The 20,685-nt window shown below is 49.9% G+C and overlaps 1 protein-coding gene across 1 annotated transcript; it reads left to right on the top strand.

Annotated features, from left to right (window-relative positions):
* The first annotated feature begins 11,574 nt into the window (after window positions 1–11,574).
* Window positions 11,575–20,665, top strand: ARHGDIB (Rho GDP dissociation inhibitor beta). The gene is made up of 6 exons (XM_013947211.2): window positions 11,575–11,866; window positions 15,512–15,700; window positions 16,261–16,344; window positions 17,226–17,302; window positions 18,810–18,873; window positions 19,848–20,665. Exons 2-6 carry the CDS (start codon window positions 15,523–15,525, stop codon window positions 20,045–20,047), a joined length of 603 nt encoding a protein of 200 aa, XP_013802665.1. The 5' UTR covers window positions 11,575–11,866; window positions 15,512–15,522; the 3' UTR covers window positions 20,048–20,665.
* The last annotated feature ends 20 nt before the right edge of the window (window positions 20,666–20,685 follow it).

The raw sequence follows: 20,685 nt of genomic DNA, 5'->3' as shown, positions 1-20,685 counted from the left end.
CACCTGCTTTTACTCCAGGCAGTGAGCCCTAATGTTAAGTTGAAATAGAAAATGACCATACAAAAACTACAACTCCCTTTCTTAGTTATTGGGTCCATTTCCACTTTCCAAGCACAAAAATCCAAACTTTTCCCCATGGGTTTTTTATCAGGACTTTCCTCTCCTCTGAGTTTTGCAGTCAGTTCCTGCTTTGTTCCCCCTTCTACCCTCATTATTGCTTTGAGCTCCTAGAAATACTCACAGTGCCAAGTGCTCCCCTTGCAAATTATTCAGTTCCCATCCTCCAGCCTGTGTAGAAAATGTCTCAAGGTGTCCCTTCCTCTCCAGATATATGCTGCCACCAGGTGACATCAGGACACAAGGTGCCAATCAAGGATGGGCAGGACGGAGGGGAGACATGTGGGGACAACTCTGACCCCGGCTCCTTGCAGGTGCAGCTCCAGCAAGGTCTGGGGGAGCAGCAGAGCCTCGTGTGCTCCTACGGGACAGCACACCCCTGCCTGCAGCATCCCCCGGGAACACTTTGGGGGTTCCCATGGGGAAATCTCTGGATGGAACAAGGAAATCACCTGCTATTTGTGTGATACCACTGCTTGTAGGCACACAAACACACACGCGCACACACACACACACACACACGCACACACACACACAAGGGAGGAGCTGGTCACAGACAACCCATCTCCCTCCCCTGTACTGCAGAGCATATCGAGAAGCTCCTCAGCAGAACCTCAGGGATGAGGAGTGAGTGGACAGTGCGGTGCACACCGTCAGCTCTGTGCTGAGAGCAGTGAGTCAGTTTGAGTGAGTCACAGGACACAGCACCGAGACATACTGCACAGACCCAGTGAATTTAGCTGCACCCAGCAGATGGGATGGTGGAGAAAAGAAGGAGGACCTTAGTATTGCATGAGGGTAGGCTAGCTGATGGGGTGGCCTGTCTCAGGCCCTGGGCTAAGGGTAACAGCTAGGTCTCTTGGAGGTGTCCTGTGCTGAGTGCAGGGGAGCGAGGTCTGTGTCTCACAGCGGCAAAGGCGGCAGGCAAGGAGTGAGAAACTAAAGGCCATGCATGGGTATTGGTAGTGTTACAATTGTAAGGATATTATCTGAGAAAGGATGTCTCAGGCTGAATTCAAACCTTACACAACTCTGTTGACTGTAACACACATTGTTTTATCAGATGCTTTGTATTTCTCATTTTAGTAGCCCATTGTGCTGCCTGAGAGATCACTGTCAGAGATTTGGAAAAAGAAGGGAGTCTGGGGATGAAAAAAGAAGGACCAGGGCCCTGCTAGATCATCCTCATCCTCAGCTGCAGCAGCACAGCACCTCAGGCATGGACTACAGCTCTGTGGCTTGAGGCCTAACCACAGGGCGAAGCAACAGTCCTACAAGGTCCGTGGGTGCTGCTGAAGCTCCACTCATTTACACTTGCTGAGGATCCAGCTCACAAAGCGAGATCAAGGCTTGCAGGGCTGAAAGTATTCCTAGAGGAAGGGGCTGCATAATGAACATCAGAGTATTGCGGAGCAGAAGGAAGCAGAGGGACGACCAGTGAGAGACTGTCCCTTTTCATTCAGCGATGGCCAGGCTGCTTCATCTTGTTGGAGTCCCTTGCAGAAGTTGTGATGGTGTTTAATGCTGAGGCTGGAGGAAGGGATTTGGGAGCACTATGCTGCCCTTAGGTCTGACCAAATATGCTTGAGAAGAGACAGGATCTCTGACCCGACAGCCCCTGGCAGAGGCGGCTGGAGCATGGCAGCCCCCCGGTGCTGAGCACAAGCCTTGATAGCCGGAGCCTCTGGCCTTTCAAATGGCTGACGTGAGATGAGCTAAATCCCTCAGTGAGACTCTTAGTTTCCATTTAAAACAATCGATAAGGTCCTGGCCCTTGAGCGGGCACAGAGAAACTGGGAAATAAAACCCGAACATAGCCTTGGGGCTTCGCATCCAGAAGAGAAGCAGCAAATACACTCAGTGCTCCTGCATGTCTGAGGACAGACACGCAGCTTCAGAAGGGCTGTGCAATTATTTCTAGGCCTGGGAAGAGGACGGGGGCAGCATCGTGTTGGTGTTGGCTCATCCCTGCGATGACTACAGCTTGTGCACAAACGCTCAGAGGTTGATGGCGTGCAGCAGCTCCTGACAGCAGCAGCGATTCCTGTGGGCAGGAACCTGCTTGTGTGGATACAAACAGGTGCAGCCTGCTGGCAGCTGATTCGGATCCCGCACCCGCTGCTCATTCCCAGGCCTCCATCTGCCGCAGGCAGGTTTCTGGGTGCTTCCCCTCCCCTGCTGCCTGCTCTTCTGTAGTTAGAGCTGCCTGGGGAATCGTCTTTGCAACCCTCTAGTCTTCCCGGGAAGAGTGTTTTCTTTCTCCTTTTTTTTCCTCTTTTTTGCTTTGAAATCTTACAGGCTTTCTTTTTTTTTAACCATAAAAAATTATATTTTTTCAGCCTGTGTGTTTTCAAAACATCCCCTTTGTTTTCCTGTTTTTTTTCCAGGGAAAGCTAGTTCATTTCTCTTAAACAAAAAGTGGACATGTGGGAGAAAATTTCCATTGTGTCACAAAAAGCTATTTTTTTCCCACTGAGAAAAAACGTGGCAGAAAGTACCCAATCAGTCCTGCTTATTGTGTTGCTTTTTACCCTCTTGCTATCCCCAGGCCATTTCCCCCCTCTGCTTCCACCTTCTTTGTCTCTCTGTCCCCCTTTCCCTTACAAACAGGGTGGCATTTGCTCTTGGGGGCTGTGCAGGTCCAACTTCTTTGCAGAGTGACAGGCACCAGCTCTGCCCAGGAATCGCGTACCTGCTCTGTTCCCGGTCCACAGCTCCTGTCCCTCCTTGCCCCACCCAGCTCTTCTCCAGGCTCTTCTTCCCATTGCCCTGCAATCCCAGGAAAGCCAGCACCAGCCTTTCAGGCCACAGCAGCTGTCCCTGAGACCAGACCAGAGCTGCGCCAGAAGCTGCGGGGCCAAGTCAGCGCAGTCCTTGTGGCCCCGGAGGAAAACCGTGAGCATTAAAACCATTAATACCTCTGGGCAGATTATTCCCTATTCCAAGGAATCACTTAAAGAGCCCCAAGGTTTCTGACCCTATTTATGAGCTGGTAGCTATGGTAACTATAGTTGTACCAGAAATAGCAGTTCGCTTGAATGGCAAAGAAAACACAAGTTTACAAGACAGCGACTTTTCCAGGGCCTGGCTGAGCTTGTGGGACTGTGGGAGGAAATCCCAGCTGAGGCTCAGGCTCAGAGATGCAGGGGATGAGGGCAGATGGCTGGCACGGGCCACGTTAACTCTTCTGAAACACAGCTCTGCAAGCTTATGCCAGGTGCTCCTGAGCCTTTTGTGCCTTATTGATAGAGTTTTATCACTTGCCACACAAACATATTTGACTAGAAATGAGTAGGGAATTTCCAAGGCATCTGGCATTAAACCTAGGTTTCCCTCTGGCAGATAGGCAACCTAACAAGCTTTGTTGAATTCCTGGCTAGAGAAAGGCCTGGATTCAGAGTGTGATTGTCTGTGTGTCTTGCAGAAGGCCAGTGAGGTTGTCATGCTAACAGTATTTCAGTGAGAAACTTGGTGTACCAAGGTATCTGCAAGAGAAGATCACATGCTGTAGCTCTGACCGCTGCCCCACGCTCATCATGTTCCTAAGCAGCCTCTCATTTGCGTTCGTGAAAAAAGGGAAACAGCTCTAGGGGACTGGGCTTTGCCTGGCACAGATATTTGGCTGTTTGAATGCATGCAAATCAGTCCATCAGAGTTGCAGAGAAGTCTCCCTTTTGGAGAGCTTTATCACTCTTCCTTCAGGAAATCCTGCACCACTGCTCTGGTTTCAGGATTAAGTGTCTATAACAACCTCCAGCAAGCAGGGCTTGCTGACTTTGGAAATCTGTGCCTGCTTCTTGATACAATGGTTATGCTGAGTGTCTCTGGGCTCAGCTTGCAAAAGAGCTTGGTCTTGATTCCCGTTTCCACTCAGGCCTTGGAGACTGGTCTGGCAGTGGGGCAGAGATTGAAAGAGGTTGTGGTCTGTTTTTCCACTGTCAGGGCTCTACAGAGAGACTTCCAGGGTCAGTCTGGAGAAAAGGTCCTTTGAGTAAACAGAAATCAAGCCCTAAGTTTTAGCTGAACTATTGGAAATGTCCCTGCCTATGTTAGAGGCTGGGTGGCACTGGGGACATGAGTGAGTCCACAAGCCAAGTGGCTGGGGAGTTGTTTCCCCTGAAAGGAGAAAGACACTGTGTGTTGAACCATCTCCCAGTCAGGCACAGCATTACACTCACCTCCATGTGCTTGTGCCCGCTTCCTAGGGAGCTGTCTCACTTCTCTGAATTTTGAGAAAAATGCCTGAAAGAGAAGCTTTTCCGCTAGGCATGAGGGAGGCAGAGGGGGCTGTAGCACACCTTGGGGGGCAATGCAAAGGCTGGTGTCGCAACACAGTGGCAGCAACATCCCTGCCACCCTGCCACTGCTTCCTGCGATGGGGGTGCTCCGTAACACTGGACAGTTCACCCAAACCTGTGCCATGAGACTGAGCAATTAGGGCATGGTGCATTTCCAAGGCTTCCTCAGGAAAAAAAGAGCTCCCTGCTTTTCTTGCTCAGCCAAGGGTGCTCAATTTGTGCATGTCAGAACATCATTACAGGCCTCAGGCTCCCAGGTGCCAACACTTTAGGACATGCTGTGTGCTGGGGATTTTTATAGCAGATGATATAGAACCCATGTAGCCTGTCACACACTTCATTTTTTATTAGAGCTACATTTTCTTTCTTCTGAGCAGTGTGTCTGGCCTATTGTGGAACAGATAATGAATGGTCTTACCACCTAACACTCACAAGACTATTCTCCCTGATTGGTATCAATACAAGGAAAAACAGAATGAATCCTCTCATTGTTAGATAGCACATTTCACTCAAAGATCTCAAAGCATGGAGCTATATTTTCATCAGCCCCATTTGTAAACATAGAAACTGATGTACAGAAAGTTCATAGACCTGCAGATGAGACCCAGCCGTCCAGATATCTCCTGTGGGGACTGATGTGCTTGGCCATGCAGCACAAAAAGCTCAGTACTTTATAACTGCTACATGATTCATTGTTTAAGAGCATCCCCCCACTAATTGCTGAGTTGTCCCATGAGAAAGCAGTAACATTAGTGAGTATTGTTTCCATACGCTAACTTTGCCTAATGTCTGCATCCAGGCTATTGGTACAGCTGCAATGGTATTGAATCTACTAGATCACTTTAAAAAGCCTCCTTTCTTCCTCGTTTTTACTCAGCCCACAATTAAAATATCTCTGCCTTTTTCTTCTATAAATTTTTTTTTTCCTGAATGCCATTTACAAAACAAACCCAACAATAAAGTACTGAACTATGACCTAACAGGCTTTTCCATTTTTTGATCAAGCCCAAGTATTTATTTTTGTTATCTATGTGACTGCCAGAAGGGCAGAACATGTGGTTGCTCTTAAAAATGTACCCGAATAACACTGGTTTTACAGCGTCATCTCAAGCATCTTCCTTAGATTTTTCTCTGTTTTTCTATATTGATTCCTTCTTTGTGAACTACATGCCATACACCCGTAAGCAGTGACTGAACGATCCAGTAGCACTCATGGAAAGTGATCACCCATTGAACTAAACAGGGAAGGAATATTGTCTTGTTTAAAAAAAAAAAAAGAAGAAACTGTAAGAGGGTGTTTTTATTTAAATTGAAATCAGATGATTCCAGAGCTTTATTCAGTTTAAAACAGAGCAGCAAATGATTCAGTGTCATTGGGCTAAGAAGAAGAAACTGTGCACAAGTCAGCTCCAGATGTCTTCTTTCCTGACAGCTCCTTTTCTCATCTTTCTCTGAACAATCAATTCTTTCTCCTTGGCAACCAGCAACCCAATCAAGAATGGCCCTTCTAAAACATTTTGGTAAAATGTTCCTTTCTTCTTCTTAAGGGGACACATCTCTTCCTATTGCTTTCACACCATGCTGCAGACGTATTTGTCTTTTCTCCTCCTACCAGATAAAAGCACCGCTATGCAATCTTATTCAGTTCGGCTCTTTGCCACTGCTACCATTATTACGATATTTTCATGTAACAGCTGAGCCTTTCAAACAGGAACGATTGCTTCTGGGGAGCCTCTTGCCTTCTCCTTGGGAACACTCCACTAATGGGCAGAGGAGGCAGCTCTTCCTGCTCCATTATCTTGTCTCTTGGGTGGCTGCTCCCCTCCTGGACACACGGATGCTAAATGCTCTAGCCGTGATGCAATAGCAGATCCCTGATGGAAATGACTGTGGAAGGGCAAAAAGGCAGGGGACAGAAATGTAAATCAGTTTTTTAAATTTTCTTCTTTTATTGCTCAGATATATTGCCAGAGACTAAGCCTCCTGTTCTCCCCTTGGGATTTTGAAAATGCTTAGGTTTTAATGTTTCTTATGGCCTTTCGGTCAGAGATTCTGACCTTCCTTTTAATTCAGAACCCCTACATGCTTGCTTTCGAGTGGAGGTGCACACCTCTATAAAGTGAATTAAAGCCTCTTGCTGGAAAGTCTCTAAGGCTATTTCCGTACTGAGGACTTGGAGTTGCAACCCACTTCTGGGATCCAGTCAAGTATCATTAAGCACATCATAAACTCAGTGAATCCTTTAGGGGCTATCATTGCATGCTGGGGATACAGGTGTTGCACAAAGGATGTTCAGAAAGGTTTGCACGCACAAAGATTTAGTAGCGGGGTCCATAGCTGATGGTGTACATGAACCATAGAGGTGAAAGTTATTTATGGAAGAAAAAAAAAAAAAGGAGAGGGGAAGCACAGCTGGGAGGGGAGGCATGCTGGTTCAGGGGCTCCTGCCTGCGCGGCAGCCCACGCTTTCCCTGGCAGAGCTAGTGGGGGTCCTGACACAGCCTGAGCCTGAGCCGTGAACTCCCAGTATAAAATCGCACTCCCTCTCTTGAGGGATGCTTAGCATGGGCAGGGCAGAGTGCAGCTGGCAGGGGAGATTTTCTCAGGCCAGCAGAGGTAGAGAGGATCTGCCACAACTACTAATTTAGCCCCAGCTTCAGCTCTGGCTGTGTCGGAGGAAAGGCACTGCAAGGAGGAGTGCTAGGATAAATACCTCCCTAACACCCTGCCCAGTGAGCAGTTTAGGGCTGAGATTTGGTTACACATATTGAGATTTGACCTTTTGTAACCACCTGAGAGGCCATAAATTAATCTGGTCCTCTGTCAAATCCAGCTCAGGTCCAGGACTTCTCTAGGACACCACCCACTGCAAAATGTTGGCTCTTGGCACAACAGCCAGTGAGAGGAATGGAGGATAAACTTGCTTTTCTCCATGTTGGGCCCTGGAGCCCCAAGGGGTGGAGACAGACCCCTTCTCCCCAGTGGCAGAGACCTTCTTCCATATACACAACCCTGTCTCTCTCTTTTACTGGACTGCTCTGTCAGTCCTCATCCTTTTTCTGACTGGCCTCTGGAAAAAACTGATTCCATGTTGCCCCTACTCTCCTATCCCTGCTAAATCCTTTTCTTCCCTCTGCCTTGCCGTCCTCCTACCTGCTGGCTTTGCCCTTCCTCCCTCACTGCCCCAGACCAACTGACTCCTCCTCATGGGAGGCGAGTCCTTCAGGAGCAGCACGTGAACTCTTTGTGCACCTTCAGGCTGGAGGTGGGAATTATACGAACAGCATTTTAACTGGCCTGAAAGCCACTTAGACAATCATTAAACCTCCAGTCTTCTCTCCATCTTTCAAGGAAATCTTCTCTGGACCAGCTGGAGCGATGGAGTACCCAGTCATGTTTTCAGGGGTCAACTTCTCACCCAGCTGAGATCCCTCATGTCCTGTGTCCAGGTGGTTTGAAGGGATTGTCATGGGATTGGGGGTGGAAAACCCAGCTAAAACCCTACTAGGTGCTCTGGACCCCAAAGTGTGTCCCCCCTTTCAGCTAGCTTTCCATGCTGAAAAGTGACTCCCTTGTGTGGGACCATGTCTGACCCCCATCCCCTTTCTGTCCTTCCCACCCCATTGCCTACACTCTCCTCTGCAGCGGTTTTGGAGGGGCTGGTGGCACAAAGAAGGCTGGGCACAGCACGATCAACCTTAGGATGTTGCCTTTTAAAACAAATCCTCGGGTGCCTTGAGCCTGCGTTTTACTCATACTGAATGAATTCATGCTTCAGTGGCGGCATCCCCCCATTTATCCTGCTTAACTGGGAGGCAGTTGCAGGTGGTGCTGGGTTTACCAGGGAGCCAGCTGGCACCTGTGGATGCAGTGGATGCCCCTGCATACGGCGGGGGACGGCCCCATGTCTGTGTGCCCTCACCCACCGCCTTCCCCTGTGTCCCATCACCATGTGACTCCCTCAGGCCTGACTAACCCTCCGTGATCTCTGGCGGATAAAGGATTTCTGCATGTCGTGAGGGATGCTACCCATCCTAGGGACATCAGCAGTCAAAACTGACAGTTACCTTGCAGCAGCTCTGTTGACATAAATTTGCTGCACCATGAGATTGTCCTTTCAGTGTATTACCTCTAGTCTTCTTGGAGATTGTATAAAGTCTGAAGGGGAAGCAAAGCTCATGACAGTGACAGGAGTCAACAAAATTATTCATTAGAGTGAAATTTAAGTTAGTAACACTATGTACTGAGCTCTGTACAAATGCAAATGAATAGCTCCAAAACCATTTTACACAAGCAGTAGGAAAAAAAATGTTACACTGTAGACCCTCTCACAGTTTAAAAAAAAAAAGTATATTCCCTTCCCATACTGAATTCTTTCTTAATTTTTTTCCCCCAGAACTTCTACCCTGGGAAATTTCATCTCTAAATTTAAAAGCTTTGGAACTAAAGAGCAGATAAAAACAAAGGATTATAACAGGAGTTGGTTTGCTGAAATAACCACTTCTAATAGCCTCTATAGGGTAGTTCCTTTCCTCAATGCAGCCATGTCTTATGTAGAACATGGCGATGAAGTTTAACAAAATACAGCAGCAATGTACCACCAGTCTAAAAAAATTCAAACCCAGAAATACTGAACAGTTTATGCAACTTGGAGGTGGCACCAGCCTAAACCCAAATAGAAAAAAATGCTATGTCTATTTTTTTTAATCTCATGATTTTTAAGAAATAACAAGATTTGGTGGGTCCAATGAAACTAGGACACTATGGAAGTCATAAGACTGTTGAGAGTAAAGGTTATATAGTTGAAAGACAAGCCTTTAAAAATTTGAATAAGATTTTGGATATTCACTTGAAATAAATTTAGACATCAGTGGTTGATAACATGTATTGATGTGGTCGACCAATTGTAATCAGTGAGGAGAAAATAAATAGCACCTAGTAATGCTATTTTAAGTAGAAAATAATATTTTCTAACTAAGCAGACGTTTGAAATGTCAGTTTCTTTTGCAATAAAGCAGGTGCAGTCTATCCGCTGGCCTTGCCTCTTTTTGCCACACACAAGAATTGGCTGTGCTTGGACAAAGTCTGACAGGAGATGATTTTCACCACATAGTATCCATTTGTCAGAGATGAAATACTTGGTGGTGAGGATTTGCTTTTCGTGATGTTCTGCTATAACCCAGTTCAAAAGGTACCTTTCTTCCAGCAGATCAGTGACGTGGCTGCCCAGCAGGCTCTTGGATGCACTGACTGGAAGGATGAAGATCCCATCTGCTTGGCATGGTGCATATCCAAAGTCTGCAGCTCCTTCTCACCTCTCCTACCCATAGGAAGATGAAGCCCAGGGCAATGACATGATTTGCCCATGATTGCATACAAGCTAATTTCCAGTCTAGGAGTAAAACCTGTTTCTCCTGCATACTAGGCAAACATTATTCCCATATAGGTTCAGTGCACATACCTATGGTGGTGCCCAGCTATACATCCCTATACCTCTATGAAAGTGTTTTTAGTGGTCTTGATATATAAAAACATAGGCAGTATGATATTTATCTCCTCCAACTAAAAAAAGAGATAAAAATAACAAGCAAAAATGATTGTAATATGCCAGAGATACAATTGCACAGGTCTCTGTACACAACTGCTAAAACGAAGGAAATCTTCAACCAAGCCATGAGCATACAATAACCTCAACCTTCCCAGCCAAAGGGTGTTCTGGTCCCTCAGTGCAAATTGGGAAGTCTGTTGAAATCAGTGGGTTAGTCTGAACACCACGGTAAGCAAGACAAGATGATCTACAAGATGCAGGGGCTGCACAATAAGGCCTTTTCCCCCAAGCTCACTGTAGTTAACACATCCAGTTCTTCACACCTTTCCCAGGCCAGGACTGTTCATGTGAACAATTTGAGGCACCCTAACTTGGCGCTGCCTCTGAAGGAAGTTGCTCTGTCCTTTCCCCATCCCCATCTGCTCCTTCCCTTGCCCACACAATCCCTCTCCTTCTGCTAGAACAAGCATTTGGTCACACTGCAAACCAGGCTAGGAAACTGATCTGGGCTTAACATGGATATGTACTTTTCTATTTGCCTATTTATTTTTGCCAGGTGAGTTTTAAGACAGCTCAGTTGCTGTACTCGGCTCAGCACTCATGTGCTAGTCTGCGTGGAGGGTGAGCATGGGAGTGAGAAATAGCAGCAGAGAATAAAATAATTTCTGTTGGTGGCTGTGCTAATTCATGGAGACTTAAAATGCTTCTGAGGCTACAGACCCTGCCATCACCACCCAAACTTATTTTACTGTTTATAATGCTCTGTTTGTCCCTTGAAATGCACGACTTCAGAATCAAAGTGGCATCCATAGCCTGAATTAAAGCAATGGTAGGCTGGGAGAATCAGTCCCCCTTGTCTGAGGTCTGTCCATCCCTGACAGAGATTTCTCTTAGTTGTTTGCAACCCTTTAAAATCTGTGTAGGCTAAACATTTTCTAATGGACATGTCAGTCCTGTGCAGTAAATTTAAGCCCATTGACAATAGATTTGCTTTGCTCAGTTTGCTTCTTCAAATGCATTAAAAGCAGTCCATCGATCATTGCAGATTCACGTTTGTAGGTTGGAAACCAATGATCTCATTTGTTTTTAAATTCTGCACCGAGGAGTGCGTGTGTGAAGGATTTATGTCACTGAAGAACTAAGTGGGCACTTTGTGAGTGAAAGAGGAAGATAAAATCTTCTGATATTTCAGAAAGGAAATGGTGTAAAATCTTTCAGATCGCTTAAACATCCCTGCAAAATGAGAGCTTATTCTTCCTGAGGTAGCTGATGCTTGAAACTGGTCTGGATGGGAACAATTAACTTATTAAGTGCAGTCACCCAGAGCAGCAGGTAACGTGTGTTAACCAGGAAAAATGAGCTTCGTCTGCAATGACCCCCGTTTGCATCCTCCCCCCGCCCCCCACCATGTCTGCACATATGTGCTCAGCCTGATGCTCCTCTCATTTTAATTGCTGTAAATCAGGACGAGCTTTCGAAACCTGCCCTCATTGCACCCCAGCAAGTGGAAAAATAAATAAAGAAAAAAAACCCCACAGGGCTGAGGAACAAAGAGCCCCCCGCTCCCCTCCGCTCCGCAACGCAGCGGCCGGCACGGCACGGCACGGCACGGAGCTCTCGCCCGCGCACAAAGCGCCGCGCGGGGCAGCGCCGCGCGCCCCGCCGGCCCCCGCCACGTCCCGCAGAAGCTGCGCGCTGCAGCATGCACAGCCACGCTGCTGCTCAGGGCTTCCTCTTCGAGTGGGCTGCTGCTGCTGCTGGTGGTTTCTTTTTTTTTCGCGTGTGTGTGCGCGTTATTATTATTTTTTTTTTCCCACCAACTTCCTTCCTGCTCCAACTGCCAAAGCTCAAAGCTGAGAGCTGAGAGCGGAGAAGGACCCCGGACGCAGACGCCGCTCAGCCAGTGAGTATGAGCGCGGCCAAGGCGAGGAAGGGGGGGTCGTGGACAGCGGGGGGAGAGAGGGAAAGGCTCTGCCGCGGCGGTGCCAAACTTCGCGCCTTTGTTCCCGGCGCGGGGCTCCATCCCCCAGCCTTGCCCCGGGAACGGGGCGCCGGGGCCCTGCCGGCGCCCGACGGGGAAGCGGGAGGCTGCAGCGCGGTGGGGCAGACCGGCCCTGCACCCCCGGGGTGGCGGGGGGGGTGACACGAGGTGTCTCCCGGCTCCCTTGCTGCCCCCAGGGGACGCCGGGGGTGCCCCTAGGGCCAGGGCCTTATGCCTCCACCGCGGAAAGTTGCACGCTCCCTGCCAGACCCGGAGATAAGCCCTAGATTTGGGGACGGTTCGGGGGAGCAAATGTGATGCGCAGAGGATGCATGAACGCGGTGATGCCCCTGCGCCCCCCGCTCTGTGCCCGGGGGGGACCAGTGGCAGCACAGGGGGCTGAAGTGATGCCTACGCCCCCTTCCTGGCCTCCCACCCTCCCATGCTGCAGGTGTGGAGCAGCCACCGACCCCCCCTGCACAGCTAACATCCTGCAGCAGGGATGTTTCCTCGGCCTCGTGAAGCCGTCTCTCCCTGGCAGAGAGTCCCGAAACTCTGCCTTTGTCCCTCTCCTTGTGGCTTTGTGAAAGCCCCCAGGCCTCAGAGGTGCTGGTGATGCACGACTGTGAGTTGGGGCTGCAGGAAAGCAAGGAAAATGCGGCCGCAAATCAGCCCCGTCTCTCTTTGTGTAAAGCATTTATAGGGTTAATTTTCTCATTTTTAGTCAGGTTCTTGGCCTGAGCCCCTGGGGGCTCTTCTTGCCAGCCTGGCCCTTGGCCTGAGCCCTGACACAGGAGCCCAGGGACCCTGACAGGCACTCACACCCTCACCCTGGAGAGGCTCAGGTGCCTGAACCCGGTAGCGTGTTTCTCTTTGAAGGCAGGACCAGTCCCAGGACTGGAGCAAGCAGATTTGGTGTCCAGGCCTCGTGCCCATCCTTAGCTTTCTCCTTGAACAGCTTGCTCCCTCTCCTTGGCTTTTCATGCTCTTCCCCTCCACCCCTGGTGTTTTCCCCTAGCCTTGGGATGCAGCTGTGCATGAGAGGGGCAGAGGTGGCTGAGGCGTGAGCTTCCTGCTGGCCACCTCCTTGCCTGGGAATTTGGCAGGGACGGGGCCACAGTTTGGGGAGAAACCCTGGAACAGGGTCTGATTGAGGCCTCTGCTCCTGTGGGAGCAGAGACTGGTTGGTGCCATCCGCTAGGAGCTGCTGGTGCTGCAGGCTGCCCGTCCAGGTTTTCAGAGCCCTAAAAGCATCCCCTCCTCAAGTGAGCTGCTCACACAGGCTGGCAGGAAAAGTCTCTGCTGCATGTATGAGGGGAGGGGACAGTCTGAGAGATGGGGAGCAACCAGCCGGTCCAGCCCTTTATTCTTTTCCTTTTCTCGGCGTGGGGCTGCAGAGATCTCTGTCTCCTTTTCCTGTGTCCCTCCCTCATCTGTGATAAGCCATCAAACCTCAATGGAGGATGAAGGGCAGACGGGCAGCTCTGCTCTGTGGTTCTAGTGGTGGCAGATGCAGCCCAGTATCGTGAAGAAATTTGGGAGAGTGGAGATGACTCAGATCTGCAGCTGGAGCCAAAGTGGAAGGCAAGACCTCATGGGGGCTGCTGCAGCTCATCGCACCCTGTGCCTGGTGTGGAACAGCTCTGGGGGATCGGGGGCTTTGCAAGGTGGCTATGCTGAGGCTGCAGAGCAGTGGGGTGTGGGGCATGAGCAGTCGTTTCTTTCAGGAGGGAGCTTCTGGTTTCCTTCCTCATGAGGGTGAGTTCAGGTGCCTTTCCCATGGTACTCAGGTGTCCTTTGCACTCCCAGAGCCAGGGCTGGGCATTACTCAGCCCAGAGCAGTTGTCTGCTGGGACATTCCTTCCTTCCTGTCCCTCTGCCTTGGGATTCCCCCTCAGCTGCTCTCCCTGCACTGGTTCCTGACTCATCGCAAAATGGCATTGCAACAGAATGTTACATCATAGCTGTTGTCCATTAACATGCCGGGCTGAGGCTGCTTGCTCTTGTGCTGTTTGGTCCTTCTCTGTCCCTCTGTAACTTGCTAAGCGCCTTTGCCAACACACCCCTCCTTGAGTTTTCTCCGCTGGTCTCACTGCACTGGGATTGCAATTAGAGGTCTGCGTATTACTCATTGCTGCCTGATTCCACTTGCTGATTCACCCTGAGCTGTAGCATGTTTTTTTGTTTCCTTTCTGTTTTAATGAGCAGGAAAGCTATTCCAGTAGCTCCCAACTTAACTTTTGGGAGCAGGGGCAAATACTAGGGCTGTAGCTGTGGAGAGGGATAAAGGGCTGCTGTGGAGAGGGATAAAGGGCTTTATGAAGGAACTGCAAATAACCAGGGACTGGGAAAAGGAGTTAATATGAGGATAAAGTGACATGAAATGAGATCTGCATAGCTCGACCAGATGACCTTGCTGCCATACAGAAAGGAATGCCTTGGCTGTCTGCATTATCCACTGCACCAGAGCACTGCTCATTTTTTTAGTTTTTCTTTGAAGAATCAGAAAGTAGCCAAGAGCATGGGGCTGGCTCCACGGGGCCAGCGGCTGAGTGAGGGGGACCTGACACAGTCCTGCCTCACCTCCCCTTCCTTTGCACCTTCCTTTGTCTCCTGCTTTCCTCTCTCACACACTTCGCCTGGTTGCCCGCCCATTGATCTCTCCCCACTCTGGCTCCCATTTGGGACGCCACCCAAGCGGCTTCCCTGTCTTCCTGCCTTTAGTGGCCTGTGTCCCAGCAATGCTGACAGCGTGAACGTGGGCTCCAGCCTGACTTCCTTTCCTTCCCGAGAAGCCTTTCTGACAAAGCGCAGGTACGCAGAGCCACTCTGCAGCTGGGCTAGATGCTGTTGCAGGCACCTGCCTCATGCTTCCTCAGCAGGAAGGAGACCTGGCCAGTAGTGGAGTGAGCTATTCCTAGGAGCGAACACCAGGAACACAAGCAGATAGACTGAAGCGGGTTTGTTTTCTTGAGAGCTTTCATTAACTTGCTCACATAAGGGAGTTGCTATCAGGTATTTAATTTCTTTGTGAAACCCTGTGTGAGTGGGGCTTAGAACCCCATTACGAGAGGGCGAATGAAACCTCCAGCCTTGGTTATATTCATGTCTCTCCATGCCCTGGTGTTTGGCTGTGGCTCTTTGTGCCAGATAGCTGGCGAATGCTGAAGCCTTGTGTGGTGGCTTGTAATTACAGGGTTGCTGGCCAGCAATCACGCTGCACAGAGTGGCTGTAAATCACTCTGGTTTCAGGCTCAGCTCCCGCAGCCTCCTCCCCAGGAGGGAGGAATGGTGTAGGTCTGCGTGTGCGCATCATGCCTGCAGGGAGACGAGAGGGGGCAGGAGGGGGATTGTATTGAAGCCAGAGTATCGGCACAGCAGCGTCAGCATTGCAGCTGATCGCTGCCGCCATTTGCCTGTGACGATACCACTGAGTTCGGTGGTGGGACCAGGTGGCTGCCCAGCAGCCTGGGGGACTGAGCTGCACTGTGCCCAGAACAAGTGCCCCCGGGGACGCTACCTCCCTGTGGAGCAATCCCATCAACTGCCCCGTCCTCTGTTACCCAGACCAAGTGACCATGACTGAGAAGACCCAAGAACCTCATGTGGAGGAAGATGATGATGAGCTGGATGGGAAACTCAACTACAAACCTCCTCCCCAGAAAACACTGCAGGAGCTGCAAGAGTTGGACAAGGACGACGAAAGCCTCGCTAAGTACAAGAAGTCCCTGCTGGGAGATGGGCCCGTAGTGGCAGGTAAGCTGGAGTGCCCTGATGCAAAGAGGTTGGGGTGATGCATAACAACAGTGTGTTGTGGGCAGGGGGTGAGATAGCCCCAGACAAGAGGGAGCTTGTTTGGCCAGGCATGCACACTGCTTCTGCTGAAATGGGATGGGGATGGACTGGGGATGGGCAGGTAGAGAGATGCACAGAAAGGAGGTAGGAAGGATGCCCTGACCATTAGGTGTAAAGTAGTAGGGAGTGTTAGCACAGGGTAGGGACCTGTGGTGGGAGGTGTGTTAGCCTTGGGGGGCTCCTGAGGGGTGAGAAACAGGAGGGGACCGGTATACGTTTAAAGGGGACCTTGCTGCTCAGAAGGATCTTAAGAAGGGAGTCTCCTGTAGAGGAAGGGTCTCTGGGTATTGGAATGGTGACTGGAGGGATCCCTGCTGAGGAACTGGTGCAGATGCATGGGCCCTGTTGTGCAAGTGTAGTGTCTGTGTGGGAAGGCAACCATGTTTCTTTAGTTTCCCCTCCCTCCCCCCACATTTAATTTTGCAAGCTGACAGCTTCCCCCTAACTTTCCTACCCTGCAGACCCAACAGCTCCCAACGTGGTGGTCACCCGACTCACCCTGGTATGTGACTCTGCTCCAGGACCAATCACTATGGACCTTACAGGTAGGTACAGACTCTCCTCGGGCACACAGGGGAACAAGCAAAGGCCCTGGCATGCTTCAAATTGAAAAGGAGTTTGTCCTGGGGATGCTACAGCAGGCTGTAGAGGAACCCTGGGGATACCTTAGCCTTGTTGCTTATTTAAGGTACACATTTATGAAAAAGACAAGGAGATGTAACAGAGGAAAGTGTCAAGGGTCTTTTTCTTCATTTAGCGTGCTCTAGGAGCTCTTGGGTTTCTCTTGCTTTCTGCTCTTATTTCCCTTCAATTAGGTCTCACAAGCACAAGGCATGTGCAGTCATTAGGGTAACAGACTGTTTTGAAACTTCAGAATCGAGCAATACTGTAGTTCCGGCTCCTGGGGACATGGGGAGAGATTCAGGCTTCACCTTATATGGGCTTTTTAGCAGTAAGAGGAAGCTGGGCCTGGAGCAGCAGAGAGGTTTCCTGTTCAACTGAAACCACGCAGAGCCCTGCTGAGCCTGGGCAGCCTCGTGCACCAGGCAGGAGCTGTGAAACATGCCCGGCTACTATCACCCGCTCACCCGAGCCTGGTGCTGGGCACGGGTGAAACATATTATACACTCCCATGAATACCTAACTGTGAGTCTGTACATAAATGTCGTCATGCATATCTGACCTGTATTTATTCGTGCATTACCTACACAGATGTGGACACAGCACATGCACATACGCAGGCCCAGGCATTTCTGTGCATGTATGCTCACAGTGCGAATGCTTGTACAGACCTTTGTACATTCTTCTTCCAGGCATGCAGTCTTTCAAAGGGATGCTCACCTCCCACACCAATCCCAGTTCCATCCCAGCCCCCTGCGTGTGGTCTCTCTCTCCTCTAACTAATGGCCTGAATCTCTCCTTACAGGTGACCTTGAAGCACTGAAGAAAGAGACCTTCGTATTAAAGGAGGGAGTTGAATACAGAGTTAAGATCCACTTCAAAGTGAGTTGCTTTCCTTCTGGTTGCTTCTCATCAGTTGCTGAAGCCCGTCACCAGCAGTCTATCAGATAATTAGAGTTGGCAGCATGCCTGCCAGAAAGCCAGGCCCAAGGAAAGCACCCCTAGCTTTAGGTGTCATTCTACTCAATATAGGACCAGTTTTTCCCAGGGATTGCTGTTGTTTGCTCATCTTTTGGAAAAAGTTGCTTCCTATCCATCCATGATGGTGAACAGCAGGTAGTTTTGGCACCAGATAGGTAGTTTTGGCTAAGTTTGGCTTGAATTTTTAGCCATCAGAAAATCTTTAATCCACACATAGTGGGAATGTAAGGGAAGGAGAAGATTGCTTTCTATGAAGTACTTTTATAACTTATTCAGTCTGCATTGCTGGGCTTAATGAATGCGTAAAAAGATGAAATATTGTAGCATTTGGCTGAAGATATCTGAAATCTTCTGTGTCCTGATACACCCAAACAGGCTCATTTTCCCCTCTCCCAATCAGCATGTGTCAGCCATTTCGCCTGTTTCCAATTGGAAATGAAACATGGACACAGTGGAGTGTGGCATCCAGCACTGAAGTGATTATCTTCACAAATGTTTGTTGCAAACAAAGCTGGATTTGGCAGAGAAAGTGAAAGGCGGATAGGTCTCCTGAAACAAGAGAGGGAAAGTGTTAATATGTGGGTTCTGTGGGAAAGATTTCCCTCCTTCTCTGAGGCTTGTTCACTGTCCTGGAGATAACTTTGTCCCCAGGGACACCTCCAGCCCTTCTTTGTGCTATGAAACATTTCCATACGTATCTCAGCCTTGTTGATAGAAGACGCCTGGAACCAGACAAGTTATTCTAACTCCCTCCCTCAGTCCCAAAGCTAGAAAGGGCTGGCACCATGTGAATTGTCTCCTGGGATGTAAAAGGATCTGCCCATCTTGTTTCCAGATTGAATCATGCTGCAGGGAGGCAGTGTGTGCTGGGTGGGGACAGCAAGGGATATGTCCAGGCTATCCTTGGGAGACTTGAGGAAAGATTATGGACAAAAACTATGTCCCTCCATGTCTTGAAAAGAAACTTGCCAGCTCCCCATTGATCTTACAGGGCAGCAGGGAGAGCTCAGCTAATCTTGTCCACCTCTTTGTGCTAAAGGGATGACTCCAGTCACCATTTTCAGTTTTCAACATGGAAAGTACTATCTGGGAACTCCCTGCTTCACTTTGGTTTGCCCTTGTCAGCCCATCGTGGGAAGCTGATTGATGCGCTCCAGTCAACCTCAGAGTCAGGAGAAAGATGGGGAAGGGTGGGAGATGCCCTCAGCCACACAGATGATGCCACAGGTCTCTGGGAGACTGTAGAGGAATAACATCAGGGCTCCCCTCAGCAGTACATGTCCTTTGCTGGGCCCTTGGGAGCAGTGGTGTAGGGAGCCAAGATGGGCATGTCTCTGAGGAGAGAAAAAAAACAGATAAGTGTACCAAAACTGTCGCTGTAACACTTATTCCTGGTCACTTCTTGTAGGTAAACAGGGACATTGTGTCAGGACTGAAATACGTGCAGCACACCTACCGGACAGGGGTGAAGGGTGAGTAAGAGACCTTCCTGCCCTGCACACCAATGCTCCAACCCCCACAAGCCCCCTCTGCTCACAGAAGTGTCCCCTGCAGCTTTGGGCTGGGACAGAGCCCCCCTTGGCCCAATCGGCCTCTCTGCTGCCACGTAGGAGACTTCCCAGCAGAGTGCATTAGCCTGAACTTTGAGTCACCCAGGCCAACTGCTTCCTGTGTCTGTGTGAACTCCCTGCAAGCCAGCTCTGGTATCTGTATGCTATACCACAGTCTGCAGCAGAGATGTCCCCAGAGACACTGTTTAGACAGTGCTTGCCACAGAGATTTCCTCTCCATACAGAGCTGTCCACCCCCCCACCCTGCCCCACAGATTGTCTTACCCCTTATAGAGTGCACAGCCTTTGCAGAGCTTATCACCCCCTAAAAGTCTTCCAGAGGCATGTGGCAAAACGCAGAGCTGCTCTATGAAGCTTTGCACTGTCCGCGGGGTCCTGTTTTTGCCCATCACCTCTCTCGTTTGTACAGTGCTGCCCTGCCTAGGCTAGGCAGAGGAAAGCCCCATTTCACATATGTATCCTACATTCACATCTCTGCATGCAGCCACCTCTAAGGCTCTGGCATCCCATTCAGCATAGATGCATTGTCTTCTCACTAAAAGAGAAGTAGGAAGGGATCAAGAGAGATCTCTAGCAATACGCTATGTATATCCACTCCCTTCCAGCAGCGTGTACATGAGAGAGGGTACAGACTGAATTGTCTGCCCATCTGTCCATCTGCCTGTCCATCCTTCTATCTATTCAGCTGTTCCTGTGCTTCACGTCATCCAATTTCTTGTTTCCTCTGCTGATTCTGTCCCCTTTGCTGACCTCTGTCCCTTTCTCTCCGCACTGCTTGCTTTCCATCTGTGATCTGTGCTCATGCTCTTGGTCTCTTCTCCCCTTGTTTATTCCCCACCTGAGAGGCTCGTCCCTTGTGGATTGTTTTCTTCTAGTGGATAAAGCCACGTTCATGGTTGGCAGCTATGGGCCGCGGCCAGAGGAGTACGAGTTCCTGACGCCGATTGAAGAGGCCCCGAAGGGTATGCTGGCCCGAGGCACCTACCACAACAAGTCCTTTTTCACGGATGATGACAAGCACGACCATCTCACTTGGGAGTGGAACCTGTCCATCAAAAAGGAATGGACCGAATGAGTTCACTCAGTTTGCCTTCCCCCTCCCGTCCCCCTGCCTCCTGCACCAGGCTCCAGGCAGGTCATGTCCACCACGCTGCTCCCACTCCTGCCACTGCGGCTGGCCGCAGCCCTCACAGCCCCTTCTGCGGATGCAGGGGGCTCTGTGCCAGCCTCAGTCTGTGCACAGGCCTGCAGACGGCCTTTGCTGCTTCTTCTGGTACACTGAAAATAACTCTCCCGTTCTCACCACTGCCCCATCATGACACATAATGGGTTAAATTGGGAAGCATCTCCCTCTCCTGCTCCCAGTACTTTCTCCTGCTGCCTCCATGTCCCCTTCTACACCAACTCCGGTCCCAGAAGTGCCTTTTCTAGGAAACAAGGTCACCTCGCCAGCTCCTCGATTCTCCTGGCAGGGCGGACTGGTCCCTGGAAAATCCCTATCTGAGTTACACTTGCCATGTGCTCTGACTCATCATAAATGGCTGCTTACCTCCCGTGATGGTCTCCTGGTCTGTATGTGGTGCCCTACCCTGTTGAAATCCATCCTTGTGCAGGCAAAAAACAGTCAGGGGGATGCAGCTAGATGCTGTAACAAGACTTCAGTGTCCCAAGAATAAAACCAGTTTCTTTCTTCTTTTCTGCATGAGTGTCTTA

Source organism: Apteryx mantelli, chromosome 1 (assembly GCF_036417845.1).
Source record: "Apteryx mantelli isolate bAptMan1 chromosome 1, bAptMan1.hap1, whole genome shotgun sequence".
Taxonomy (NCBI): Eukaryota; Metazoa; Chordata; class Aves; order Apterygiformes; family Apterygidae; genus Apteryx; species Apteryx mantelli.
Note: the sequence above shows the minus strand (reverse complement) of the source record. Positions and strands in the feature narration are given on the sequence as shown.